The sequence below is a fragment of the Sinohyriopsis cumingii genome, chromosome 18 (genome assembly GCF_028554795.1).
Source record: "Sinohyriopsis cumingii isolate HCF-2022 chromosome 18, ASM2855479v2, whole genome shotgun sequence".
In the NCBI taxonomy this organism is placed as follows: domain Eukaryota; kingdom Metazoa; phylum Mollusca; class Bivalvia; order Unionida; family Unionidae; genus Sinohyriopsis; species Sinohyriopsis cumingii.
In genome coordinates, this window is record NC_142978.1 from 40,913,557 (window position 1) to 40,938,066 (window position 24,510).

Genomic DNA, 24,510 nt, shown 5'->3' on the forward strand with positions numbered 1-24,510 from the left:
AAATTCAGATGACTTAGTGATATAGACGCAGACGAAAAACATGTAAATTTCGAGTATGGGAAATGGCTGCTACGGTCGGTCACGCGGCCTCACTGACATGACGGTGAACGAGTTCTCTCTTGATTTTAACGCACATAAAATATTCTTCTGTGAAAAATAATTACACAGCTATAACAATCGGACTTTACTCTTAAATTTTTCCACATATAATAGGTGTCTATCTAAAACATAAAATGGTTAAAATTGCTGTTAAACGTAACATACACTACATTGCTTAACAGTTCACAGTCAGGCTATGCGTATGCGGTCGGCTAGGTAACAGGTGTTCTATTTATAGCGTGCTGCACTTTGTCACTATGCTCTATGAGGTAAAGGGTTAAACAATTTCCCAGTCATATCACTATGATGTCTGCAGTGTGGCAGTTTAAAGTGATGTCTAGCACTGGGGCATAATGCTGCAGACAAGTAGCATGATGTCCCACCCAGTCACATCCTGACACCAGGCCAACCAATCATAACACGAATTTCTTAATGCTGCATGTCTAGCGAGGCAGCTGTTGGTACCATTTTTAGAAAACATTAGTATGACTCAGCCAGTTATCCAACCCATGACCTTCCACATTGGATCCAGATGTTCTAACCACTAGGCCACCAATAAAACCTCAGTGACATTTCACCATAATTTTGTTGAAAAAAGGACTTTTGAATGAATATCACTGAATTTTCACTGAACTTTTCAGTCACATTTTCACTATGGTATGATTTTGGTAGAGCATATTATATTAGGAAGCAAAGAAACTTATTTCTCAAGTGTAAACATCAGATCAAGTCCAAAATCCGCCTTGTAACAAAAGTCCAAAGATTCAGCTATGCTTGTAGTTCTTTGATAATGTTCAAAATTATGCCTAACATTTCTGCTAAAAATCAGTCCAAAATCCATCTTAAGTAGGAAAATGAACTGGACAATCAGAACTTTTCTGTTTAACAGAAGGAATATAAGAAATAGTATGCTCAACTATTAGACGGATCCAGTCTCTCATCTAAACTGTATTCCGAGTTTGCCTAAACTGAAATTATTTTTTTAAAACAGATTACATCCTGAATCCACCTAAAATCCTGGTGGAATCTGCCTAAACATTTTGTACGGTCTGAAATAAGCATACATTCCTTTTTATATATATGGGGAAAAATCCAGTTTTAAAGAAACATTGACGTTGTTCACAAGCTTGTTAGTAATTTTAAGTAAAGCATTCATTCCAGGCAATACATTCAAAATGTTATTTACATACATGCATTTCACGTCTGCTTGATTTTCTATATTGGTTTGTTTAACTTAACTATGCAAAGTACACATTGGGCTCACCTACTGCAGTCTTCAAAAACACTACACTAGCGATTGTGACTCAGTTAAGTAAACTATGCAATGATGGATTATACATGACCTCTTTGCCTATTAATTGCATTTGTTTTCACCGCCAGAATAATATTTTTACATCAGATCCAATCATGACTGCTTATCTTCTAATCATGCTACATGTATTGGGCATATACTTATGTGTTTAAATTTTTGTTCTAATTTCTACAATTACTGAAAATTTTCAAATCACGACTGAATCACAGGTTTCGGTATTAACAATTGTTATGGCAGGTCAGCATCTCAATAAATTTTGCATTTCATCAGCGCAACCGAAGCTTTCTCATATAAATATATATTTATCACTCATAATAAGGTTGATGACATTTTGATCTGGGGTTCAATACACAGTTGCAGATTGTTACCTAGTTGGTGAGATCTCTCTATTTTTGTATCATCCACTTCATGACCATATCTTGCCACCATGGGCAGCATGCTTCAACATTGACATGGAGAGTATATAGCTTATTGTGCAGTTTTTTTAATATTACTAAAAGTTTATGTCGTTTCAGCCAGTGCAGCTAATTTTATACCAGATTGAATCTAAAATCAAGCAGACCATGGTTGAGACAAGGACCATGCTTGGAACATGCCAAATGCACAGCCAGCTTCAATCCCTTCTTGAGGCTGTCATGCTTGCCAGGATCACTAAGTTTTATGATGCTATCATTTTTCTTCTGCAAAAGGTATGTAGAACAGAGGGAAATATTATTTGTGTTCATAATATATAGTGACCTACTGAGCCATTATTGTTGCTTGATTTTGTAATTTAGATAGTGACCACAAGTTGGTGTAGGATATCTATGGGAGAATTTATTGGTCAGTAAGATGTTTATCTCCCAGTGGTATTAAGTTTTTATCAACATTAGTTAGATTTTAAAACAAGAAAATCATTGTATAAAAATTCTTTAGTGCATTCAGTTTAAAATAAGAGTGATGCCTTGGTAAAAAGTAAATTGAATGGGTTATTGCCTTTTCTTTTTTCTTGATTTTATCCTGCCTACAACAAAATCTTTGTGCGAGTTGTCGACAAACATGTAAACCACTTATGGGGTTACATAATTTATCCCTGTTAGTCTCTACCATCCTCTACAATTATTTTTCTCACCAATTCATTCATTTTGATTCCGATAATTATAATAAATTTACTTTCCTTCCAATAAGATTGTTCTTGTTGACATCATTCTTGAGGGTCATGAGTTACATGTATGCTAGTGTTGAAACTTGTCTGCTTCTAACTAGGAAATTGGGACAAGCAATGGGAGATAGATATCCTGAGAGAAGTAAATTATCACGATCACGTGAGAATTTTTACATATGTGAGAAAAAGTATTTACGATGTTAGTCCATATGTTGTCTATGCATTGTTCCATCTCCTTCTGTCCAATGTCATCTTTTGTGGTGAATTCTTTTTATTTACATTTTGAGCAGATGGTCTTTTGGATTTGACAGTACTGTTTACTGCTACCAGTACCATTGTCATAAGCTTGTCATCAGGCATACAATAATGTATTGCTATGGATGTTAAAAATAAAATCACAAGAAAGGTCACATTGGGCTGTTTTTAGGTATTTTAAACTTTAAACCAAATTGACTAGTGTACAGTGAAAGCATGTAGAATCTACATACCATATCCCTTATTAATTTCCACATAATTATTGCTAGAAAATTAATTTATGTCAAGTTTTTGAATTTCTGGATGAAATGTATATTATGGATGAAGGAAGATGTACTGCTGTGTTTATTCCAGGCAATGGAGGGGTTTCTGAACAGCAACACAGTAACGAAAGACCATGAGTTGTTGAGGCTCTACAGAGGTTGTTACTTGAATGTCCTAAAGGGGCTGCAAGACATGCATTTGTATGGACCTCTTTGGACTAGTACAAAGGTTACAGGGTTAGTTGTTATAGTTACACCTGCATTACACACTGTAGGCACTGTCCAGAAATTGTGAAGAATGTGTTAGAATGCATACATGTACCATGTATCAATTTTAAAATGAAAAGATCCAATACTTTTAGAAGAAATTGCAACTAGACTGTCAATAACCCCCACAGTATGGTTTGTGTGCCTTCCAATCTACCATACATTGATTTCTGGAGAAACCCTAATTTAAAAAAATATACATAGATTTTAAAAAGTCCATTCATCTGTAAGAAATTGCTGAAAACTTACTAATTTCTTATAGGGTTTGAGTTAATATTACTGGACTGGAAGTGTTTTTATAAATGGTAGACTGGGTAAATTATAAAAGTATGATCAGCTTTTTATTCCATATCAACTCGACAGCATCTTTAACTTTTAATGGTTCTGATGTTGACATTAAGGTCAAAGGTTAATTGAGTTTAAAATGTCAGCCTTATGTAGTGAGTATGTAGTGAGTTCTTAGATAAGCTTAGTGGACTCGAGCGATGGGATCTTTGGACTGCGCATATATGGAAAATTAAAAACAAATTTTTAATTTCTAGTTCTAATATTTTGCCAAAAGTAGAAAGGGGAATAATTATGATAATGATTTGGATAGCATGCACACAGATTCATTTGAAGAATTGTACCCTCTATTGACAATGAAAGGACAATTAGTGCATTTTGAAATCTCCTGGATGCCATTTATTTTACAAATTGGATGAGGGGCGTACAATACAAGGGGATGAGGTGACTATTAAATTCTATTTTCTGTATACAGATACGTCCTGCAGCATCATGAAAATCGGAAATACAACTTTGAACTGGTAGATCTGCTTGTCAGCTGTCGGCTGATTAACCTCAAACAGTATGACATGGGCCTTGTGCAGCTGATGGACAGTGGCAAGAATTCCAAGGCGGTCATGTTTGCCATGAAGCTGGTACAGTGCTACTGCATCGACAGGGGGATAGAAAGTTCTGTTTCTGTGGTAAGCTAGTAGTGTAGAAAGAACAGTTACCATACACTGGAAATATACCTTAATTCTTTAATTGTTGAATTTAGAGCCTTCAAATGTATTCCATTTTTTCTTCCTAACTGGTGTAAAAAATTGTGAATAAGCTTTTTAATAGATCTGAAATACATGAAATAAAATGGAAAAATATTATATTTAAATTGACTTCCTGTTAGTAGGTTTATCTACAGGTATAATATTTTCTTTCTAATTGAAAAAGACAGTCTTAATCACAATACCCTTTAAATACAAAGCAGCAAATCGTGTAAGTGCTTTATAATGTACTTCAGTGATTTTACTTCCAACAACTAAGGTTTTGAATTAAAAGAACCTGCTCAGATGTCTTCTTGTCTTAATTTCAGATTGATATTATTTTCACTATTGAAGCCCTGACACGGATCGCAGAAAAACGAAGGCGATCACCAAAGGGGTAAGTGTGCCTTCTTACTTTTCTACTATGCAATCATTTGGGATGCCAACATCAGAGGTTTCTGATTTCAAATTAATATTTGCTCACCTGGTTATATGATTAAGTGAGCTTTTGGTTTTATGTGCTTATTTTGATAAAATCTTGTCTCTTACCCCATTCTCTTCAACAATTATTTTCTGAACTTCTTCCATACTAACAATGTAGCTTCCTTGTAGAAAAGCTATATCGATATTTTTAAAATGGCTGAGCCAAGCAGAATTGGTAGGAACATTTAATATGACATGAGGTATCAAAATTTGTTATTCTGTGGTGGTTCTCCTAGAAATGGTGTGGCTTCCATATCCATATGGGAAACCTATTTTCACTCAAAACAGCTGAGAACCATCTTGGTTAGAATGTTGGAACACATTTTGTGTGTCTCATTTAATAGTTATGTAGGTTCCTAAGGATAGCAACCTCTAGAACAGTGCAGGAAAAATTCAGTTATAACATATAAGTATTGTTTGGACATGGTTTATATTTGTGACTCGTGTGGTATTTTAGAAGTGGTCTGGCATCCACAGCTGCAGTTTCCAGAACAATTCAGCCAGTTGTTCAAACTTGTTAGACATGTTCTTTACAGTGATCCCAAGCTAATATGTATGTCATGTGTGTCCCCAGACAGTGGTACAGTTTCCTTACGGCCAGGTGGAAAATCTACTTCTCCATCAATGTTGGAGAGCCAATTTTCAAAACATGGTAGAAGTGTTTCATGGGATAAGCTATGTGGCTTTCATAGCAAGCATATGAAAAACCAATTTTCAACTTTTGATCAACCTTGCCAATTTTGATTACACAGTTTCAGGAGGGACAATTGATTAATTGCCCGGGCTGACACCCCAAGCAATGATGTAGTCTCCATACAGTTGGGTATAATGCATACAAATGATATGTTTCCCGTCAGGTAAATCTATTGATACTAGTATATTTAAACAAAGATTTCATAGAAAAAAGTTCTCACAAAACTGTCAATCATATCAGATTGTAGCATGAACACCTTGCACATTCATACAAAGATAATAGTGTGGCATCTACTAAAGGTGAGATTATTAAAAGGTAAATAACTGCCAAATAGTTTGCCATTCAGGATAATGCACGTGCTTTATTACTACACCTGAGCCTGATCAGGTCCACTTTGGTCTCTTGCTGAGGGGTTCCAAAATCATGATAGTTACATGGCTGTCTGTATTACTTGGTTGTTTAATAGTATTCAAAACTTGATAATGGATTGATCAACTTTTGTTGATCCTTTGGCTTTGTCCATATAAGATAAGAATTCTTTATTTCAAACTACATAGTCCATAAATCTAAATTAAAATATATATCATAAAATCATATATTCTGTGTTCTCCTAAACAATAGACTGTAATTTTCCTCTGACACTATCACAATATAACCTTGAACCAATAAAGATATTTGAATGAAGCTTTTATACAAATCATCTAATGTGTTCAGTCATTTCTTCTATCGCTAGGTCAAATTCATAGCAAGAAATAATGGAAATCACTTGGTCACTTTTTAAACTGCTAGATGAGTAAAGGTCAAGGCTACAAGACATGCATATACACGTGACACTCGTTACACCAGCATATTCATTCACATCTTACAGTCGTTTATAATCAAGAAAAAATATTCGGTTTGCGCCATTACTGGGGCCATGTTCTGTGACTCACACTTGGCTCAAGTATGTATTATATGTATTATTTTGTTTCAAAACTTTGAGGTATAATTTGCTGATGAACTCCTTTACTTTACAAGTATTCTATGGGAAAATAACTTTTCATTTACACAATAAACTGGAGCATATCGGTGTCATCAAGCATTGCTTGTAGTGTACATTTGTGGTACTGTTATTTAAGGATCTTATCATTTGGTGAGGGAAGAACTTTTTGAACTTTGCAAAGTCTTTCAGATCCAATATTTTATCTTTCAAATACATACATGCAGCCTAAGCTACATGTGTCATTTTTAGAGTTGCATTTATTCTTGAAGCACAAAGAGTTCATTGGTGAAATCAATCTGAATAAAAGTAAAATGATAGCACCCCATGTTTTGTGTATATATATTTTGCTTCATTTATGAAATTTGTTGAAATTCTTTGCTATGGCAACAATTACAAGATCCCTTTTTTAAAATGGGTAGTATTGCTGCAATGTTTGTAAATTTTGACTAATTTGATTTTTGAAGAATCGTTCAATCAGTCGTTATCACAATTTCTGAACAGGAAACATTCCCATTTGTAACTAATAAAAAAAAATATCTTTACTCTCCTTGCAGCCTTACCAAACTTATAGAAAACCTGTACCGAACTGATGGGAGTTTTGGCATGCTGGACCAGCTGCATGGAGACCCCTTTGCCATGATGCAATCCAGTATTTCCCAGGCTCTCAGGATAAATGACCCCCCAGGGCTTCGGTTAAGAGTACAATTCATGCTAACAGAATGGGTCAACATGCAAAACTTCCTAGCTATAGACAGTGAAAGTAAACTGGCTTTTTCAATGTTCATGCGACAGGTACAGTATATTAAGTCTGTACATATTTTGGACATTATCAATTCATTTTGAAAATGGAAGCTATATATTTTGTGAATAATTAATGTTTTGTGAAATTTAGTTATTATTAACATTCAGGAGAAGAAATAGAAAAATGTGAATTAAATCTCATCTAAATTTTTTTTATGCTTGAGGAATTTTTACTTTCACTATATACAAATTCATTTTAGTTCTCTAACAAATCTTATTAACAGTACTTTTTATTTACTGGTGCAATTTACAGACACATCAGCTTGGAATGCTACAGACAGATGACCTGACTACCCACTTTTTCCGTGTGTGTACCAGAATGTGTGTGAATATGTGCGTCAAGACAATCATTAAACAATTCCCGAGACCCAGTTTCAGGAGGGACAAATGTTATTTTGCATTGGATGCATATGCCCATCTGCTAGCTCTGCTGGTCAAGCACTCGGGAGGCGTTACAAACAATGAGACCAAGATCAATCTGCTGAATAAGGTACATCTTTGGGTGATTATTATTAAACATGTTTATGTTATCCAGGGAAAACACTTTACTCATCTATATAATTTTTTATATTTTATATATTTTTGTAAGAATAGAGATGGCCTTTGCAAGGTAAATGTGATAGCTCATTGTAATTAAAAGTTTTCAGGATAAAGTTAAACGTTTGAGCTATAAGTCAAATCGGATGTACAATTTCTCCAAGCTTGATAAAATGTAACCATAAATATTTTACTATTTCTGCATCGCAGTGGCCTCTGTACAGTGATGAATGGTATAATTTTGCATAACTGGAAAGATGCTGCTGTATTAATATTTGCTTGGTCATCATTTTCATTGGTAAACTTTGAAGGGTTGGGTTTTGGACAGTACTTGAAGCACCATCTTCCAACCAGTATCAAAGTAGTAATTGTTATCTTTTAGACGAGTTGGTTCCATGTCAAATTACTTTCTACATGATTTTGATATACAATTTATGTCAGCTTAGGGGAATCTGCTTCACCCCAAATTTTATTATCTCAACATCACTTGTACAGAACATTTATCTGCTTCATCACAAAAAACTTTGCCTTTATGTTTTTTAATTTTGTTTCCAGGTGCTAGGTATTGTGGCAGGAGAGTTACTGCAAGATCATCAGGTCATGCAGACATCATTCCAGGATCTGCCATACTACGTAATATTCATTGGGCTTTTCATTAAACTCAACACTGAAGAGCCTATCCTTGAAAACATCAGCTTCCAGGTGCATACTGCCTTCTGGTATGTTTTTCCATTTTTTAATTCTTGGCAAATTGTCGATTTATTTTTCATCAAATATAACTGCATAGATGCTATCGTTTTTTACCCTCTCTCTCTCACAACATTGTATTTATTGACACATTTGAATTCAGAAAGGTTATTTAATTCTCTAATTATAAGTTGTCAAACCATTTTTTCCATCAATGCAAACACCATAATTTCAGATGGCCTTTTGAAGTGATTGGCATCAGTGGAAACACCATCCTTCCAGACAGCCTCTTACAGTGATTATCATCAATGCAAACACCATTTCACTGGGTCTTTTATGTGATTGACATCAATGTAATGTTGATAATATCCTATATATTTTGTCATCAATAAATGATTCCTGTCTCTGAAAGATTGGTATTTGCCAACATCTGATAATCAAGACCATCTTCAGATTGTAAGCCAGAAGAATCCTTTTTCAGTATGTGAATATCTACAAGAAAACCAAATTTACATAATGGACACTAAGGGAGAATATTCAGAGTTGTATTAAGAGGAAATTATTCACTCTTGTGAGAAAACATTAATTTGTAACTCATTAGCATATGTTATGGCCATGTGTCCATCACCCATTGTGTCACCACTTTCAAGGTCCGTATTTAATCCTGTATTGGTCAAAATTGGAAATTAGTTTTATATCATTGGTATGTTGTACAGATTTCGGTATGAGTGAGGTCATCTTGCACCTGCTTAGCTGATCTTATTACCACTCAGGAGACAATATTTATGATCAGATTTTGTCTCAGTCTTAGACAATATATATGTTTGATAAAAATCCGACAAGTTTGAACAGGATCTGTGCTGTTATTAGTATGAGAGGCCAACCATTCTGGACCTCAGTTTTTAAAGTTTTACTTTCTTAATTGTGAGAAAATTGCAACGTTTCCTGTGGATACAAGTTCAAGCACCATTATGATTCTAGCAGATATAATAGTTTCTCTGCAACAACAGCAAAAAACAAATATGGTTTCTATGTGTAAACAACTGCAAGCAGGCGATTAGGCTGCAAATAGTAAAGAAAAAGGTAGCAAAATTTGCAAAGAAAACTGTTTAGTGCTTGGGGGGGGGTCGCCAAAAATGTTGCTGGAATTCATAGTTCCAGAATTGGCATGGATACATTATTTATTCTCACTGGACCATAACTGTTACTGACTGATCATTTAGATCATGGTTGAGGCAGAAAATATTGATGCACTTTGAGTATATGCAAGATGACATTGTGGTTAACTCATATGCAAGTAGATATTGTGGTGAACTTGTATGCAAGTAGATATTGTGGTGAACTCATATGCAGGTAGATATTGTGGTGAACTCGTATGCAGATGATATTGTGATGAACTCATATGCAAGATGATATTGTGGTGAACTCGTATGCAAGTAGATATTGTGGTGAATTTGTATGCAACTAGATATTGTGGTGAATTCATATGTAAGTAGATATTATGGTGAACTCATATGCAAGATGATGTTGTGGTGAACTTGCATGCAAGACAATATTGAGGTGAACTTGTATACAAATAGATATTGTGGTGAACTCGCATGCAAGATGATATTGAGATGAACTTGTATGCAAGTAGATATTGTGGTGAACTCGTATGCAAGTAGATATTATGGTGAACTTGTATGCAAGATGATATTGTGGTGAACTCGTATGCAAGTAGATATTATGGTGAACTTAAATGCAAGATGATATTGTGGTGAACTCGCATGCAAGAAGATATTGAGGTGAGCTTGTATGCAAGTAGATATTATGGTGAACTCGTATGCAAGATGATATTATGGTGAACTTGTATGCAAGTAGATATTATGGTGAACTCATATGCAAGATGATATTGTGGTGAACTCGTATGCAAGAAGATATTGAGGTGAACTTGTATGCAAGTAGATATTATGGTGAACTCGTATGGAAGATGATATTGTGGTGAACTCACAAGAAGATATTGAGGTGAACTTGTATGCAAGTAGATATTGTGGTGAACTTGTATGCAAGTAGATATTATGGTGAACTTGTATGCAAGATGATATTGTGGTGAACTTGTATGCAAGTAGATATTGAGGTGAACTTGTATGCAAGTAGATATTGTGGTGAACTCGCATGCAAGAAGAGCTTTCTCAAATGTTCATTTAATTTGTTAGAAATTTCACCCTTGTGAAAGTAAGATTTGTAGATCTTGCTTCACATTTGTTCATCCTTTTTCTTTCAGCAACTTGTTACGTGTTTTGAAACCTACTAATGCACCAGAATTTGCCCTTGCCTGGCTGGATATTATGTCATACAGGGTCTTTGTGGGCAGAATGCTTGTTGACACTTCAGAACAAAAGGTATGGCCCTATTTTACCCAGATTTTCACAAAAATGTTTGTTCAGAGTGTATTTGACCATTCATATCATTTTAAAGGGGGCATTGTTCAAAATCTTACTAATGTTGTTGATCAAGTCAACCTCCATAAATCTGAAATAGATGGACTTTATTGCAACCTTTTCCTACCAACCTATCCATTTCTTCACACCTCGGCCAACTAAAAAATTAGACGTGCAGAGACTAAGGTAGTTCTTTTGGGTCGTTTTGAAAATTATTTTTTGTCTCAAAAAGATTTGCAAATCAAATATGTTAGAAGGTGAGTAGTGGAGTCAATTTAATTTTGGTCATCAAATTTTCTCTAAATATTGTGTTAACCAGACACGATTTTTCTCCGTTTTAAAGCGGAATTCCGCTTTTCTCCTGACTTGAATCTGATTTTTCTTGATATAGTCTGTTTTATTTTTTATTATGTCCGACTCAGGTTTTTTCCGGATTTTAAACGGTCTGTTTGGTCCCATTCCGCAACGACCCTTGTAACATATTCACTGTATATATTAGTTAGCCCACAACTCTCGTAAAGAGTATTCTGATTGGTCAAAAGTTTAAATTCATCCATTGAATCTTCGTGTAAATGAAACTGATGGCAATGAAAAGAAGAAGCGTGCTTACAAAAAATGGCATCCCGAGTTGTTGAGAGAGACCATGACACGAGAAGTTTAGATAAAGGTTTAAAAAATGTATGGAAATGGGAATGGCTGGAGTGGAAAATTAGTTGTTCAGTTTATAAGAAAACTGAATGCTAGAGGCATGGCTGCCAACCATCATGAATTTGGTGTGAATTTCACGACTCACGGATTCACGCCACAAGCCAAAAATTCATGAATTCTCCAGTCCTCAATTATTTTAAATCTTTAATAGAATAATCGATTTCCCGTTAAGCGCTAGTCATGATATTCACAGTTGCTGAAACAGTCCGGTAGTGCTGGTTACGATATTAGTAGATCTACAGCCGATTAGTACAGTTGGCCTGGTAGCAAGCATTTTAGCCTATTTTAATCTATATGTATAAGAGTAGTTTTAGAAATGCTTTTGAGAGAAACTGGGGCCTAACCAGAATTTTGCTCCGTGCATGCGTCACCAACACTGATTTGAGTTACTGTTCAGCATCGCATGTAGGATCTTGAAAATGTCTTCACCACCAAGGAAAAAGAAATGTATTACTCAAAAAGTGAAGTTTAATTTGGAATATCTCAAAAGTTGGCCGTGCTTTCTGCCATTAAAAATTGATATTCATCATGCTTTTTGCACACAGTGTGCCATTGCAGAGATGTGAGGAAGCACGTCAGTTGCAAAAAACACGTAGAAGTTGGGAAAATTAAGAATTCGCAGATTTCAGCTCTGGAATATTTTAAACCATTGGCAAAAGACATGCAGGCTACCAACGCTGAAGCATTATTTGTGAGTTTTCTTGTCGAACACAATCTATCTTTATCAGCTGGAGACCATGCTAAACATTTGTTCTGACAAATGTTCCCGGACTCGAAAATCGCTTCCAAATTTTCCTGTGGAAGAAACAAAAATGCTGCAGCTCCTGTGCATTCCTCACAGCAACAGTGGCAGCCAAAGAGTATTTTCTTTAGTGAGGAGAAATAAGACAGACTTTAGGGCCTCATTAGCTGCAGAAAATTTGTCAACAATTTTAGTCACCAAGATCAACCAGCAGGCAAGAAGTATGAACTGTTTAGAAAATAAATTTACGATCAAGCAGTTGAGGAAGTTAAAGTCTGCCACAGTATCATGTCTTGATAAATAAATATTACTGCATATATGTAGTGTTTTATTTTTATTTTGCGAACTTGATATAGTATAGTATATGACATTCAGAGTGGTCAGAGTGGATAGGGTTATTGTCATGATATTTTTTACGAATTCATGTCGAAATTCACAACTTTTTATCCCTTTTTTCATTAATTGTGAGCCTGGAAGGTTGGCAGCTATGTAGAGGGCTGGCATTTTGTGAAAAAGGCTGTCATTGAGAAGGAAAACAAAAAAACGATTGCACATTGAGCCAACACAATCATTGTTGACAAAAAAGAATAGCTAAAGAAATCTTTGATAAAGCCGCAAAACGAGCTCGACTGGCATATCAACAGGTTTTGTCCAGTGGACAAAAAGACATGTGAATATATGGGATTATTTGTATATAGGTGATGTACTTGTGTGTTTATTTTACAGATTTATTATGAAAAGAGAGAAGTGTAATATGTTGGCAGCAAAAAATGCCTAATTATTGACTTAATTATGATGTGAACACTGACATGCACATGAAATAACTTAAGCACCAATAGTATTGGAGAAAAAATTTATGTGACAATAAAGTTTATTGATTGTGAAATTGTTCAAGTTGAAAATATTTGGTAAGTTTTTTAGTTTTTCAAATGATTATTTTGTTATATATTATGATCATAAGTTGCACCAGGAGCAGCTTTTGTAAAATGCATTTTTGGTCGGAGGCCATCCCCCAAATCAGGGGGCACTGCCCCTCGAAACCCCGTTGGGGGAGGACCCCCAAACCCCCCTTTCAGATTTTCAGCTTTTTGGCAAAATTCTAAAAAAAGATATAAACGATATGGTATCCCTGCTATCACAAATATTGATAGGGAGTAAAAAGAACTTTTTTCCCTTTCTTTCAGCGAAAATGTTTTCACTTCAATATTCTTCGGCTATTATAGATCTGAGAAGTGATATGAAAAGCATGATTCAATATTATGCAGTGATTTCATTTAATGTGATCTAATTTATATTTTCAGAGTTGGGGGATGTATGCGCAGTTATTAATTGATCTCTTTGATTACCTGTCTCCATTCCTCAAGAATGACTGTCTTGAACGTCCGATACTTATGCTGCACAAGGTAAGCATTGCTAAATATGGGTCTCTCGCATTTCCTTCTCAGAAAAATTAAAATGGTTATATAGGTCATATTATTTGATGTGTTCAAACCTTGATCTCAGCATTTTTAACTGGCTGCCAGATTTACTTCAGGTTTAATCCTGCAGTGTAAATATTTTTAAAAAATCAATGGACAGATTGATTGTCTTCATAATTTTCAACCAGTTAGAAAGTTATTGAATTAGATCTCACGAGACCAAGTTCTTACATATAAACTGTGTAACTATATCATCTTTTCACAGGCTACATTAAAAGTGTTAAAAGACCTGCTTTGTGACGTCCCAGAGTTTCTGTGTGAGTATCGTTATGAATTCTGTGATGCCATGTCGCCATACTGCATCAAGATGCTCAACTCGATCTTGTCTGCAGTTCCACGTGAGATACCTGAACCAAATCCATTTACACCTGGTCTGAAGGTTGACATACTACCAGAAATAAGACAACCTCCACATATTAGCACCAGCTTTGTAAACATGATTGAGACAACACCTTTCAAGAAGGTAAGATGTCACATTTCTCTCTGATTTATAGATACCTGATAAATTCATCATTTGTGTAACATAGTCAAAATGGTACTCATATATTTGCGAAGGCTGATGAGTCTAGACTTTCTCTTTGATAAATATCGTATATATTTCTTGAAAACAAGTTGAATGTACCAATTTTTCATCACATATTTTTTTTTAATACATTGTGTGCAGTTGTGAACTAATAATCTTCTGTTTTACTTGGTTAATAACATATTGAGGAACCAGAACATTAGCTTTTATTGGTATCCATTTTCTATAAATTGTCCTTTCGGATATAACAGTTGTATGATTGTTTTCTTAATGCAGACATCTAATTTATTCCGATAACTTACGCAAAACTGATAGGAAAAAAAAAGAAAATCGGGGCATAAATGAACTGCATAAAAATATAATTCTGTCCTTGTTCACAGGATTTGGATTCCTATCTGAAAAAAGGATCTCCAGCAACTTTCCTTTATAAGTTCATGAGGAATCTTAAGGTGAGCATTAACATAACTCCATTATTAGGAATGTGAAGTTATGGTTTTCCTTACAGAAACAAACCCATTATTACATTATTACATTTAACCCATTGTACATTATTACATTTAACCCATTGTACATTATTACATTTAACCCAGAATTCTGGAATCAAAATTTAGTTTTGATAGCAAAATAGGACAAAAAAGCAGGTTTTTGTGCTTAGTGTATGAAAATGACGGTGTGAACAGTTTTTGTTGGTTATATGTCATACATAATATATTGGTTAGCAAACTACAGGGATTTCTTTTACAGTATGATTTTCTACATGACTTGATGGTAACATACCTACCATTTTTAGAGTTACATCCAGTCATAGATTACAGTATTGTTTGGTAAATGTCATATGTCAGGCATATGATGTATAAAGTCTGTTATTGTCTTCATCCTTGGAAGCTTTCTGTTGTGTTGTTCTGCAGGAGGCATAGAGCTCTCACCTTTAGTTATGTATTCCACCACGATATAGTATAGCCACAATATAGTATAGCACAACACTTCCTGTTTGATTCTGTATTCCACGACAATTTAGTGTAGCACAACTTCCCCTTTTGGTTTTGTATGCCCACCACGATATAGTGTAGCCACAATATAGTATAGCACAACACTTCTGTTTGATTCTGTATTCCACGACAGTACAGTTTAGCACAACTTCCCCTTTTGGTTCTGTATGCCCACCATGATATAGTATAGCCACAATATAGTATAGCCACAATATAGTATAGCACAACACTTTCCCTTTGGTTTTGTATTCCATGACAATATAGTTTAGCACAACTTCCCCTTTGTCCACCACGATATAGTATAGCACAACACTTTCCCTTTGGTTTTGTATTCCAGCATAACAGTTTTCTTAGGAGAAGGCAATAAAAATTAATCATGCAGTTTGCATAGCAGATGTAGTTTTCTTTCACAAAACATTGACAATGCTATTTTTTGTTTCAGCCAATTGTACAATACTGCCCTTTCAGCTACAATGTGCCACTGATCAATGCACTAGTGCCTTATGTGGGAACTCAAGCCATCGACTGCATCAACAGCAAAGGTCTGACTCTCAGCATGAGCACCATCACAGACTCCAGCCACACAGAATTCTTTAATGATCTTGTACATTTATTGGATTCAACAGGTATGTAATTCTTGGCTAACTACTTGCTGTGATTGCCATTTATTTCATGCCAATTATGGCATATAGTAACAAATAGGTATTTACTATTTAGATATAGGTGTAGCATATTTTCAAAAGTTGTATCTATTGTTGTTCACTGATGGTGTTCTTTGAAAGTTTTGTCACAGAAAGAATATGAAACTACATTATGCATAGAATCCTAGATGTTGGTGTATTGTTTGCTTACATTTAAAAGTGACATAACATTGCCTTCTTTCTGTTTTCTTCCTGCAGTCATTAGCTCATAAGAAAATCTTGATCCATATCCAAGATTCCAGGAAGTAAATTTGCTTACAATATTATTGTGATTCATTGCTTTCTAAACAGCTCTCCCTTGTTCAGAATTTTGTTCCATGGTACGGTCGTATCAGGTGTAACTTGTGCTCAACTAATAAATGTTTTGGCTTCCACAGTCGGCTATATTTGAGACCACAATGCATATTCTAGCAATTGGTTCCTTTCCATAAACAATTTCATATTGCTTCCACATTCATATTTTGATAGTAATGGCTTTGAAAGAAATTGCACCATAAAGCATCTTACTGACCAAGACTTCTTGGCCAACTGTAGATATCAGTCAGATCAGCAATCTCAGGCCCACATGGGGCTCTTGATTCTTGGTCATCTCTCATGTCTGTATGTCTGTTAGTATTAAAATTACCTGTTTTCAGAGATTTTTTATTCCTATTCAGGTTAGACCAATATGATTAAAGAATTTCCTGACGATGATTTCATGTATAAAGAAATTCCTGGACAAAATATTTTAAATTTGTTAATGTCATGCCTGATTTAGAGGGAAAAAATTCACATGTATGTTGTTTTTCTCAGCTACGAGTAAGACTCTAGTTAAATAAGAAAAGTAAATAAAAAATGGATTTCCACTTGTCACTTTTTCTTCATTCATTGCTTTCAGTTATAGTTGTGGATTAAAAATTACTTACAATTGTAACTTTTTTCCCAGGTCTTCATCTGTTCCTTACTGCCATCTGTAACCAGCTGACGTACCCTAACAGTCATACACACTACTTCAGCTGCCTGATGCAGCACTTGTTTAATGCCACCATTAAAGAGGAAATACATGAAGAAATTGCCAGGCAAGTACTCCAACAACTACTGCCATTTTTCTTGTATGCGAATGCAATCTTGATTATCAGAAGTCAGAAAGATGATGAAATAATTTAGAATTATGGAAGGTAAACAAGTGCATTATATACATTCATTGAGGATGGAGAACATGTTTTTTTAATGAAGCATAGGTTCTGACCATTGAATCTTTCCTGTAGTTTTCATCACTGAAATACAAAGTTCCAAGTATTGTGAGGTCATTTATTTCTATGGCTTCACTTTTACTGGTTTTGAAACAAATCAAACAAAATAATGGCATTAAATTTGTACAAAAATATTTATGGCAGACTCACCTGGCCAAACGCTCAAGGTAGCTCATGGTATAGAGTTCACATCATTGTATGTAATGTGTGAATCGTCAACAATTTATTGTTAGAGTCTGTTTCTCATCCAATTGAAATGAAATGTGGAATATGGGTTTACATCATCAAAATAACTCAGAATTTCAATAATTAACATGATCTATGGATATCATTGATGTGATCTGATTGGTTAACATTGTTTCCACTCTGAACACCATATTTCTAATCTAAATTTAATCAAAGACCTCAAGTGAGTTCATATGACCAAAATCCACCCATGTTAGGTACATGTAGTCTTGTATTCATTACTGAAGCCATATGTCTGATTGCATTTTGATAAAATATGGAATATATGCTTGTCTTGTTAAGATATCAGGCAAGTTCAGTAATGATACTAATGAGGTAATCTTGCATCTGATTTCTGAGCTTTTTACTGCACTAGAAAAAAATATCTGATCCAAATTGGATCAAACTTGCAGTGTGGGTTTATATTTTCAAGATCAGAATGAGCAAACCTTGCATACAATTGGCTTGACCGCTTAAGTGGCCTATTGGTTAGAGCATCTGCCTCAGATGTGGGAGGTCGTGGGTTCAATCCCTGGCCAACTTATACCAAAGACTTATAAAAATGTTACTGACAGCTGCCTCGCTTGGCGCTCAGCATGAAGAGGTTAGCATTAGGACTGATCGGCCTGGTGTCAGGATAACATGACTGGTTGGAACATCATGCTACATGTCTGGCATAATGCCCCAGTGCTAGACATCACTATAAACTGCCACATTGCAGACACCATAGCGATATGACTGAACAATTGTTAAAGCTACAATAAAAATCCAAATCACACACACACAGAGTCTTGATTGGCCAGTCTTCTTATCCCTCTGGAAGCCATATTTCTTGTTCAATGAGACATTGGCCTATATCATCTTGGGTGAGTTTGATAATAAATAATGTCTATCCATATTAATGAGCTATGCTGGAAACCATATTTGTACTAAGATTTTATTCAAACTGAATGTATACTTCAGAACATATTAATGGAGAACTTTATAATGAAGAAGAATCAATATATTATGCCATCAACATTTATCAGAATTTATATCAGGATGTCATTAAAATGAAGTTTGCATGGTATTAATTTTTATACTACTACATAAGTCTTCATATTGAAATAGTGAAGTTATTTAAGCCAAGTGAATGATATGCCCACTTGGGTGTCTTTTTTATATATTATATGTCTTATATTTATTTTGTATAACATTTAAATGTGCATGGTATATATAAAAACCAGCTGGAAACTTTGGAGCAAGATTTCATAGATACAGTACAGATTATCCACTGACTTAAGTGATTTGAACTTTTATTGAATTTCACAGTAACATGTTTTCATGAATTTTTTTTTCAGTTAAAATAATTAGATTATGTCTAAAAACAACAATTATTAATAACTGGCTAAACTGAATGGTACTGAAGTTAATTGAATTACATATTTTTCAATGAAAATTAAAGGCAGTGAAATCAACATCAAGTAATGATATTTCAAGTCATGTTCCTACTTGTCGAAATGCACCTGTCACATAAGCTGAGGCTGTATTTTAGTTTTTGGACAGAATAACATGAAGTTTGTAAATGAATAGTACGTTGTGATTTACATGCATTCATATTCAAATCCGGTTGTCTGTCTTTGCATGATGTTAATAACATCCCCATTCTTTCCTACAGAGTAGTACTGGAGAGGATGGCAGTTAAAGGTCCTTGTCCATGGGGCCTGATTGTCACAACCTTGGAGCTTATGAGGAACCCTATTTTCGAGTTATTGAGTCATGACTATATCGAATTAAATTCAGAGACAGAAATGTGAGTACATAATATGTAGGTTACATGTGTGTGATGTTAATGAGCTATATCATGCCAAGCTAACAAAGATTTTCCATTAATGGTTTAGGCAGTATTATAGAGTTTATCAATTGACTAATAATGTGACAGAAAGGCCATGAAGTCATCTTTGCACTACAATTATGTGATAGGCCATGAAGTAATCTTTGTTTATACTCAAGTTACATGGTAGGCCATGAAGTAATCTTTGCACTACAGTCACACAGTACTCCATAAAGTCATCTTTGTCTACATTCCAGTTAAATGATAAGCCATGAAGTCATCTTTGTTTACACTCCAGTTACATGACAGGTCATGAAGTAATCTTTGTGCTACAGTTACACACTAGTTCTACAGTTCTGATTGGATACAAGTTCATTTCTGTTTGCACTTGATATATTCAGTACCCAGAATGTTTCTAGTGTCATTAGTTGCTACCTTGAAATGTTCATTAGTTCCTACCTTGAAATATTCATTAGATGCTACCTTGAAATATTCATTAGATGCTACCTTGAAAGATGCTATTTACATTTTATACATATTGACAAAAGTCTATATACTTGTAATATATTTAGCTGCATTGGTAAAAAAAATCAGAACAGTTTATTTGTTTTCTCTACTCGTAATAAAGCATATGTTTTTTTGCTATGAAACATTAAACACACAGTCACCCCAGGTTACAATATTTTTTATATTAAATTGGCACCCTTCAAACACTGCCAAAGATGCCATCTTGAAATATTTGTTGTCACTACTTTTCCTGACTATATGGTCATATAACTAGAGGGTTTTCACACAAAAGTGAAAATGGTATCAATCTGATAGCACAACAGAATTAGCCACAAGGTGTAGGTTTAGATCCTACCATCAGGTCAACCCTGATCATCTGTTGCTGTGCTAAAAAACACAAAACCTAGTTTGACCCTCAACATGGCTACCATCAGTCTACCCAGTTCATATGTTGCTGTGCCAATAAACACAAAACCAAACATAGCTAGTTTGACCATCAACATGGCTGCCATCAAGTCAACCCTGATCATCTGTTACTGTGTCAATAAACACAAAACCTAGTTTGACCCTCAACAAGGCTACCATCAGGTCAACACTGATCATCTGTTGCTGTGCCAGTAAACACTAAACCTAGTTTGCCCCTCAACATGGCTACCATCAGGTCAACCCATTTCATCTGTTGCTGTGCCAATAAACACAAAACCAAACATAGCTAGTTTGACCATCAACATGGCTGCCATCAGGTCAACCCTGATCATCTGTTGCTGTGCTAATAAACACAAAACATATGACTACTTTTTCTGATTGGATGGTGGTACTCATGGGTTTTGTGGTTCCAATCTATCCTCACAGAATGATCACTATCGTGAAATATTTGGTTTGTCCTGTACTGAAATGATGCAGATCAAACCACCAAAATGACTGCCTTGGCATACGTCTCTTTTGTTGGTTGTTTCTCCTGAACAACAGAAGTTTTCATCTTAGGGTTTTGACTAAATAATCTTAACATATGTAGCTGGCTCTGAATGAAAAAGGCACCAGTCTTACAACCAGCATAGCAACTACAGTGGTCATCTAAAAAACAAATTGTATACTCAGAAAGCCAGTGAATGAAGTTGGGAAGGTGTACTTGACCGTCAGCATGTCCACTGTTTTGAATATGTTTGAAAAGTAGACCTTGGGTCAAGCCGTAATTTACTGCTTGCATTTGATTTATTCATTGAAGTTGTGAGCATAATGACCAGTACAAATACAAATGAATGTGAATGATAAACAAGTTGATAGCACTTATGATTTCATGTCTTGGCTCTTGACTTTGTGGTGGCTTGTGTGCATGGTGATATACAACTATTTTCTTAAAAAACTATTCTTAAGAATACATGTATCTTCATTGATGCAAGGTTTCTGGGTATTTTTTAAAATTAATTATGAAGTTGATCAAACTTACAGTGTGGATAATATCATAAATAAATTCCATGACGATGATTTTTGTACTGTACTTTGTGTAGTTTTGATACCAAACTTGCTGTGTTGAAGTTTCTCAAGAACATCTTACATAGTTTCAGTAGTTAAAATTAAAAACACTAAAGGACATTAAATAACAACAAATTGACTGTAAATTCTGAAAGATTCATTTTGCCCAATAGAGGATCAATCATTTTCACAATTCTTGTTAAAAAAATTTTTCAGATATGTTGTATATAGTTAGAAGTTACTATTGGTCTATCATTTCCAGAGGTTAATGCGGTGGGAAATTGCAACCCATATTTTTTCATTTAGGTTGGTTTACATATGGCTTTAAAGTTGCATCATTTGTCATAGGTACACACTGAATGCATGGCATGTAATTAATGTTTCTACTTTTGTTGCAGATTGTACATGCATGTGGACAAATTATATGAGGAGCCTATATCAAATCCTACCACACATGAACCGGAGATGACAGAAATAAAGCCCAAATCAGATCCTACAACAGATGATCCAGAGATCACTGAGATAAAGCCCAAATCTAATCCTACCACACATGAACCAGAGACAACTGAGATAAAGCCCAAATCAGATCCTACCATACAGGAACCAGAGACAACTGAGAAACATCAAGAAAGGAAGAGATAGATATTTTAGTGGCATTATTTGAAGAGAAATAGTAATAGAAATTGTACTAAGAAATAATTGTATGGGCTTGAATACACATCCTAATTTACAAATGTAAACAAATAATGTTGTAAGGCTTATATGCCACAATAATTGATTTAATACTATGTTTCTGAAGGGTCCCATTTTGTTATATAATACATGGAAGGATATTTCAGTAGTCATACATGTAGCTATAATATTTTCTCAGGAATAGATATCCTCTACTTTCTAAAAGTATTTTAGACCTGTTAAGCACATACATGTTTTTCATTTCATTCAAATTTTAGGATTGCAGCAAGATGAAGGGAGATCTGAGTCAATATTGACCTTTGAAAATATCTTTTAAATTTAGCTCTTATAACATTCATGAAATATCCATTCATTATGGATGTTTTGTCTGATAAAACCAGATTTAAATCTAATATTGTGTACTTTTTGTCCATCTTCCTACAGAGTATTTCATAATTTAATTTGGGATTATTTCGTTAAGTATCAGGCCATATGGAATCCCAGTATCTTGTTTAAATGAAAGGATACATGTATTAAATGAAATCTCAGCATTCATTGGAAATCTCAGCATTCATCGAAAGAATAAATTTGGCATGTGAAAAATCCAAATATATTGGATCTTTCCAAACTTATTTCCATATCAGGTCAATTTATTTGTATGAAAAATTGTTGTCATGGATAAATAACAGTAAGTAAATCAGTATAGGTCAGATTATTTCACATTTGCACATTTTATTAAGACAAAGTATGCCATATAGAAACAAGCTTAATTTCAAATTTAATTATCTATGAAATAAAATAAAATAATTGGCACAAATCTTTTCATAGAGATTGATAAACTGTGTGCTCAGAATCATAATCCTGTGTCTTGGCAGTTGTATTTTTGTTTGGGAAAGCAAAGGTCATGTCTCTTAGTGCTTTCAGATTGGCTACTGAATTTGAACTAGGTAACTAGGAGTTGTCATGGTTGGTCCAAGACACCATGTGATTTTGAAATTTGTCAGACCCTGATCGGTATTGTTTTTTATTTTAGCAAGTGCAGCTGACTGCCTACATTGTCTCACAATGCTGACATCATGGCTCATACATGTAACTGTTGTTTGCATTGTTTATATATACTATAGATTTATGATATCAAAATATTTTTCATTGTGGTTTATTATGTTTTTCTTCCTTGATGTAAACTTGAGAGAAAAAGCCATAACCAACAGCTGCAAGTGCTCAAAAGCCACTGAGTAACTTATTTGTTAACATTGTATTATGATTTGTGTAAATAAGATTTTACAGCAATTTAAATATATCAGCCGAGTTGCATATACATTTTATTTCTTGAAATGGTAACCCCTTTTTTGCTCCTATAATGTAGACTTTGTTGCAAAGTTGAATGTACCAACATGATTAATAGTGGTTAGATTATTAAGGGAAAAACAAGCTTGTCATAGTTTGATATACTACCAAGCTTAGCAGAACCATTATGAATGCCTTTTGTAAACAATAATGAGGAGAAGACACAAAACTGGATTTAGAAGCCATATATCTTATTTCTTTTTAATTATATAATTTGTTATACAATTAGTTCATTTATTATTATAGGTAAAAGTTGTTTTGAGGTACAAGGTTGAGAATAGCAAAAAGGAATATGATAATGAAACCTTTTGAATGGTTTACAACAATTATGATGGTGCAAAAAGTTTTATGTGATGTCTTGTATGGTGCAAAACAAATTTTTGATGTGACGTCCATTATGGATACTTTGTGATGGTGTAAAACAGATGTGACATCCATTGTGGATTCTTTATGATGTAAAACAAATTTGTGTGACATCCATTATGGATGCCTGATGATGGTGCAAAATAGTTTAATGTGTCATCCATTGTGGATGTTTTATAGATAACTGGTATCTATGACGTGCACTATTTGTACATGTTTGTAATAAATTAAAGTTTACTGGGTATCCATGTCTTTGTAGTTTATTTCAAGGTTCTTCAGCATTTATGACAATGATATAAGGAGCTTGAAGAAACATAAACATATTACTGATTTCCCATTGAATTAATAAAAATGTTTGTCTGTCTGTCTCTCAAAAGCATATCATAATGCGCCTACATGAATAACGTGAATAACTATTGCATGTACATGTATTTTCTAAGACAGTTAGCTCCCTTTAGCTATGTTGCAAGCTCTTGACTTAGCATGTTCCCCTTTCTCATCATCCCCATGCTGAATAAAACACATGATTCAATTTCTTCATTGATCAGTACATTTTGTCATGGTAGCATGACCGGTAAACACGAACTTGAACGTGTAGGCTAGGCTCGCAATAAAATCCTGCCTGTGAAGGATGGGATATGCTCTATTTGGTGACATGATTGCATTTTAATAAGAGTCCATTTGGATAACGGTGAGACAGATAAGAGAGCAATGATTTAGCGGAGTATGAGAAAGATGAGACCAGTCAGAATTTTGGGGCCATTTGAA

At 34.5% G+C, this 24,510-nt stretch overlaps 1 protein-coding gene across 5 annotated transcripts in view; it reads left to right on the forward strand.

Moving 5' to 3' along the window:
- LOC149776470 (CCR4-NOT transcription complex subunit 1-like) overlaps nt 1–23,986 on the forward strand; it is a 95,513-nt gene extending 71,527 nt beyond the window's left edge. For all 5 annotated transcript variants that reach the window (XM_089940907.1, XM_089940904.1, XM_089940903.1 and 2 more), the window contains 15 exons: nt 1,927–2,100; nt 3,165–3,310; nt 4,101–4,308; nt 4,695–4,762; nt 7,079–7,316; nt 7,579–7,815; nt 8,418–8,581; nt 10,813–10,930; nt 13,721–13,822; nt 14,103–14,360; nt 14,801–14,869; nt 15,852–16,035; nt 17,036–17,168; nt 19,225–19,359; nt 21,759–23,986. In XM_089940907.1, the coding sequence (XP_089797033.1) occupies nt 1,927–2,100; nt 3,165–3,310; nt 4,101–4,308; nt 4,695–4,762; nt 7,079–7,316; nt 7,579–7,815; nt 8,418–8,581; nt 10,813–10,930; nt 13,721–13,822; nt 14,103–14,360; nt 14,801–14,869; nt 15,852–16,035; nt 17,036–17,168; nt 19,225–19,359; nt 21,759–22,002 (2,478 nt within the window). In that variant the 3' untranslated portion in view covers nt 22,003–23,986. The remainder of the gene's footprint in view (nt 1–1,926; nt 2,101–3,164; nt 3,311–4,100; nt 4,309–4,694; nt 4,763–7,078; nt 7,317–7,578; nt 7,816–8,417; nt 8,582–10,812; nt 10,931–13,720; nt 13,823–14,102; nt 14,361–14,800; nt 14,870–15,851; nt 16,036–17,035; nt 17,169–19,224; nt 19,360–21,758) is intronic.
- Nucleotides 23,987–24,510: the final 524 nt, after the last annotated feature.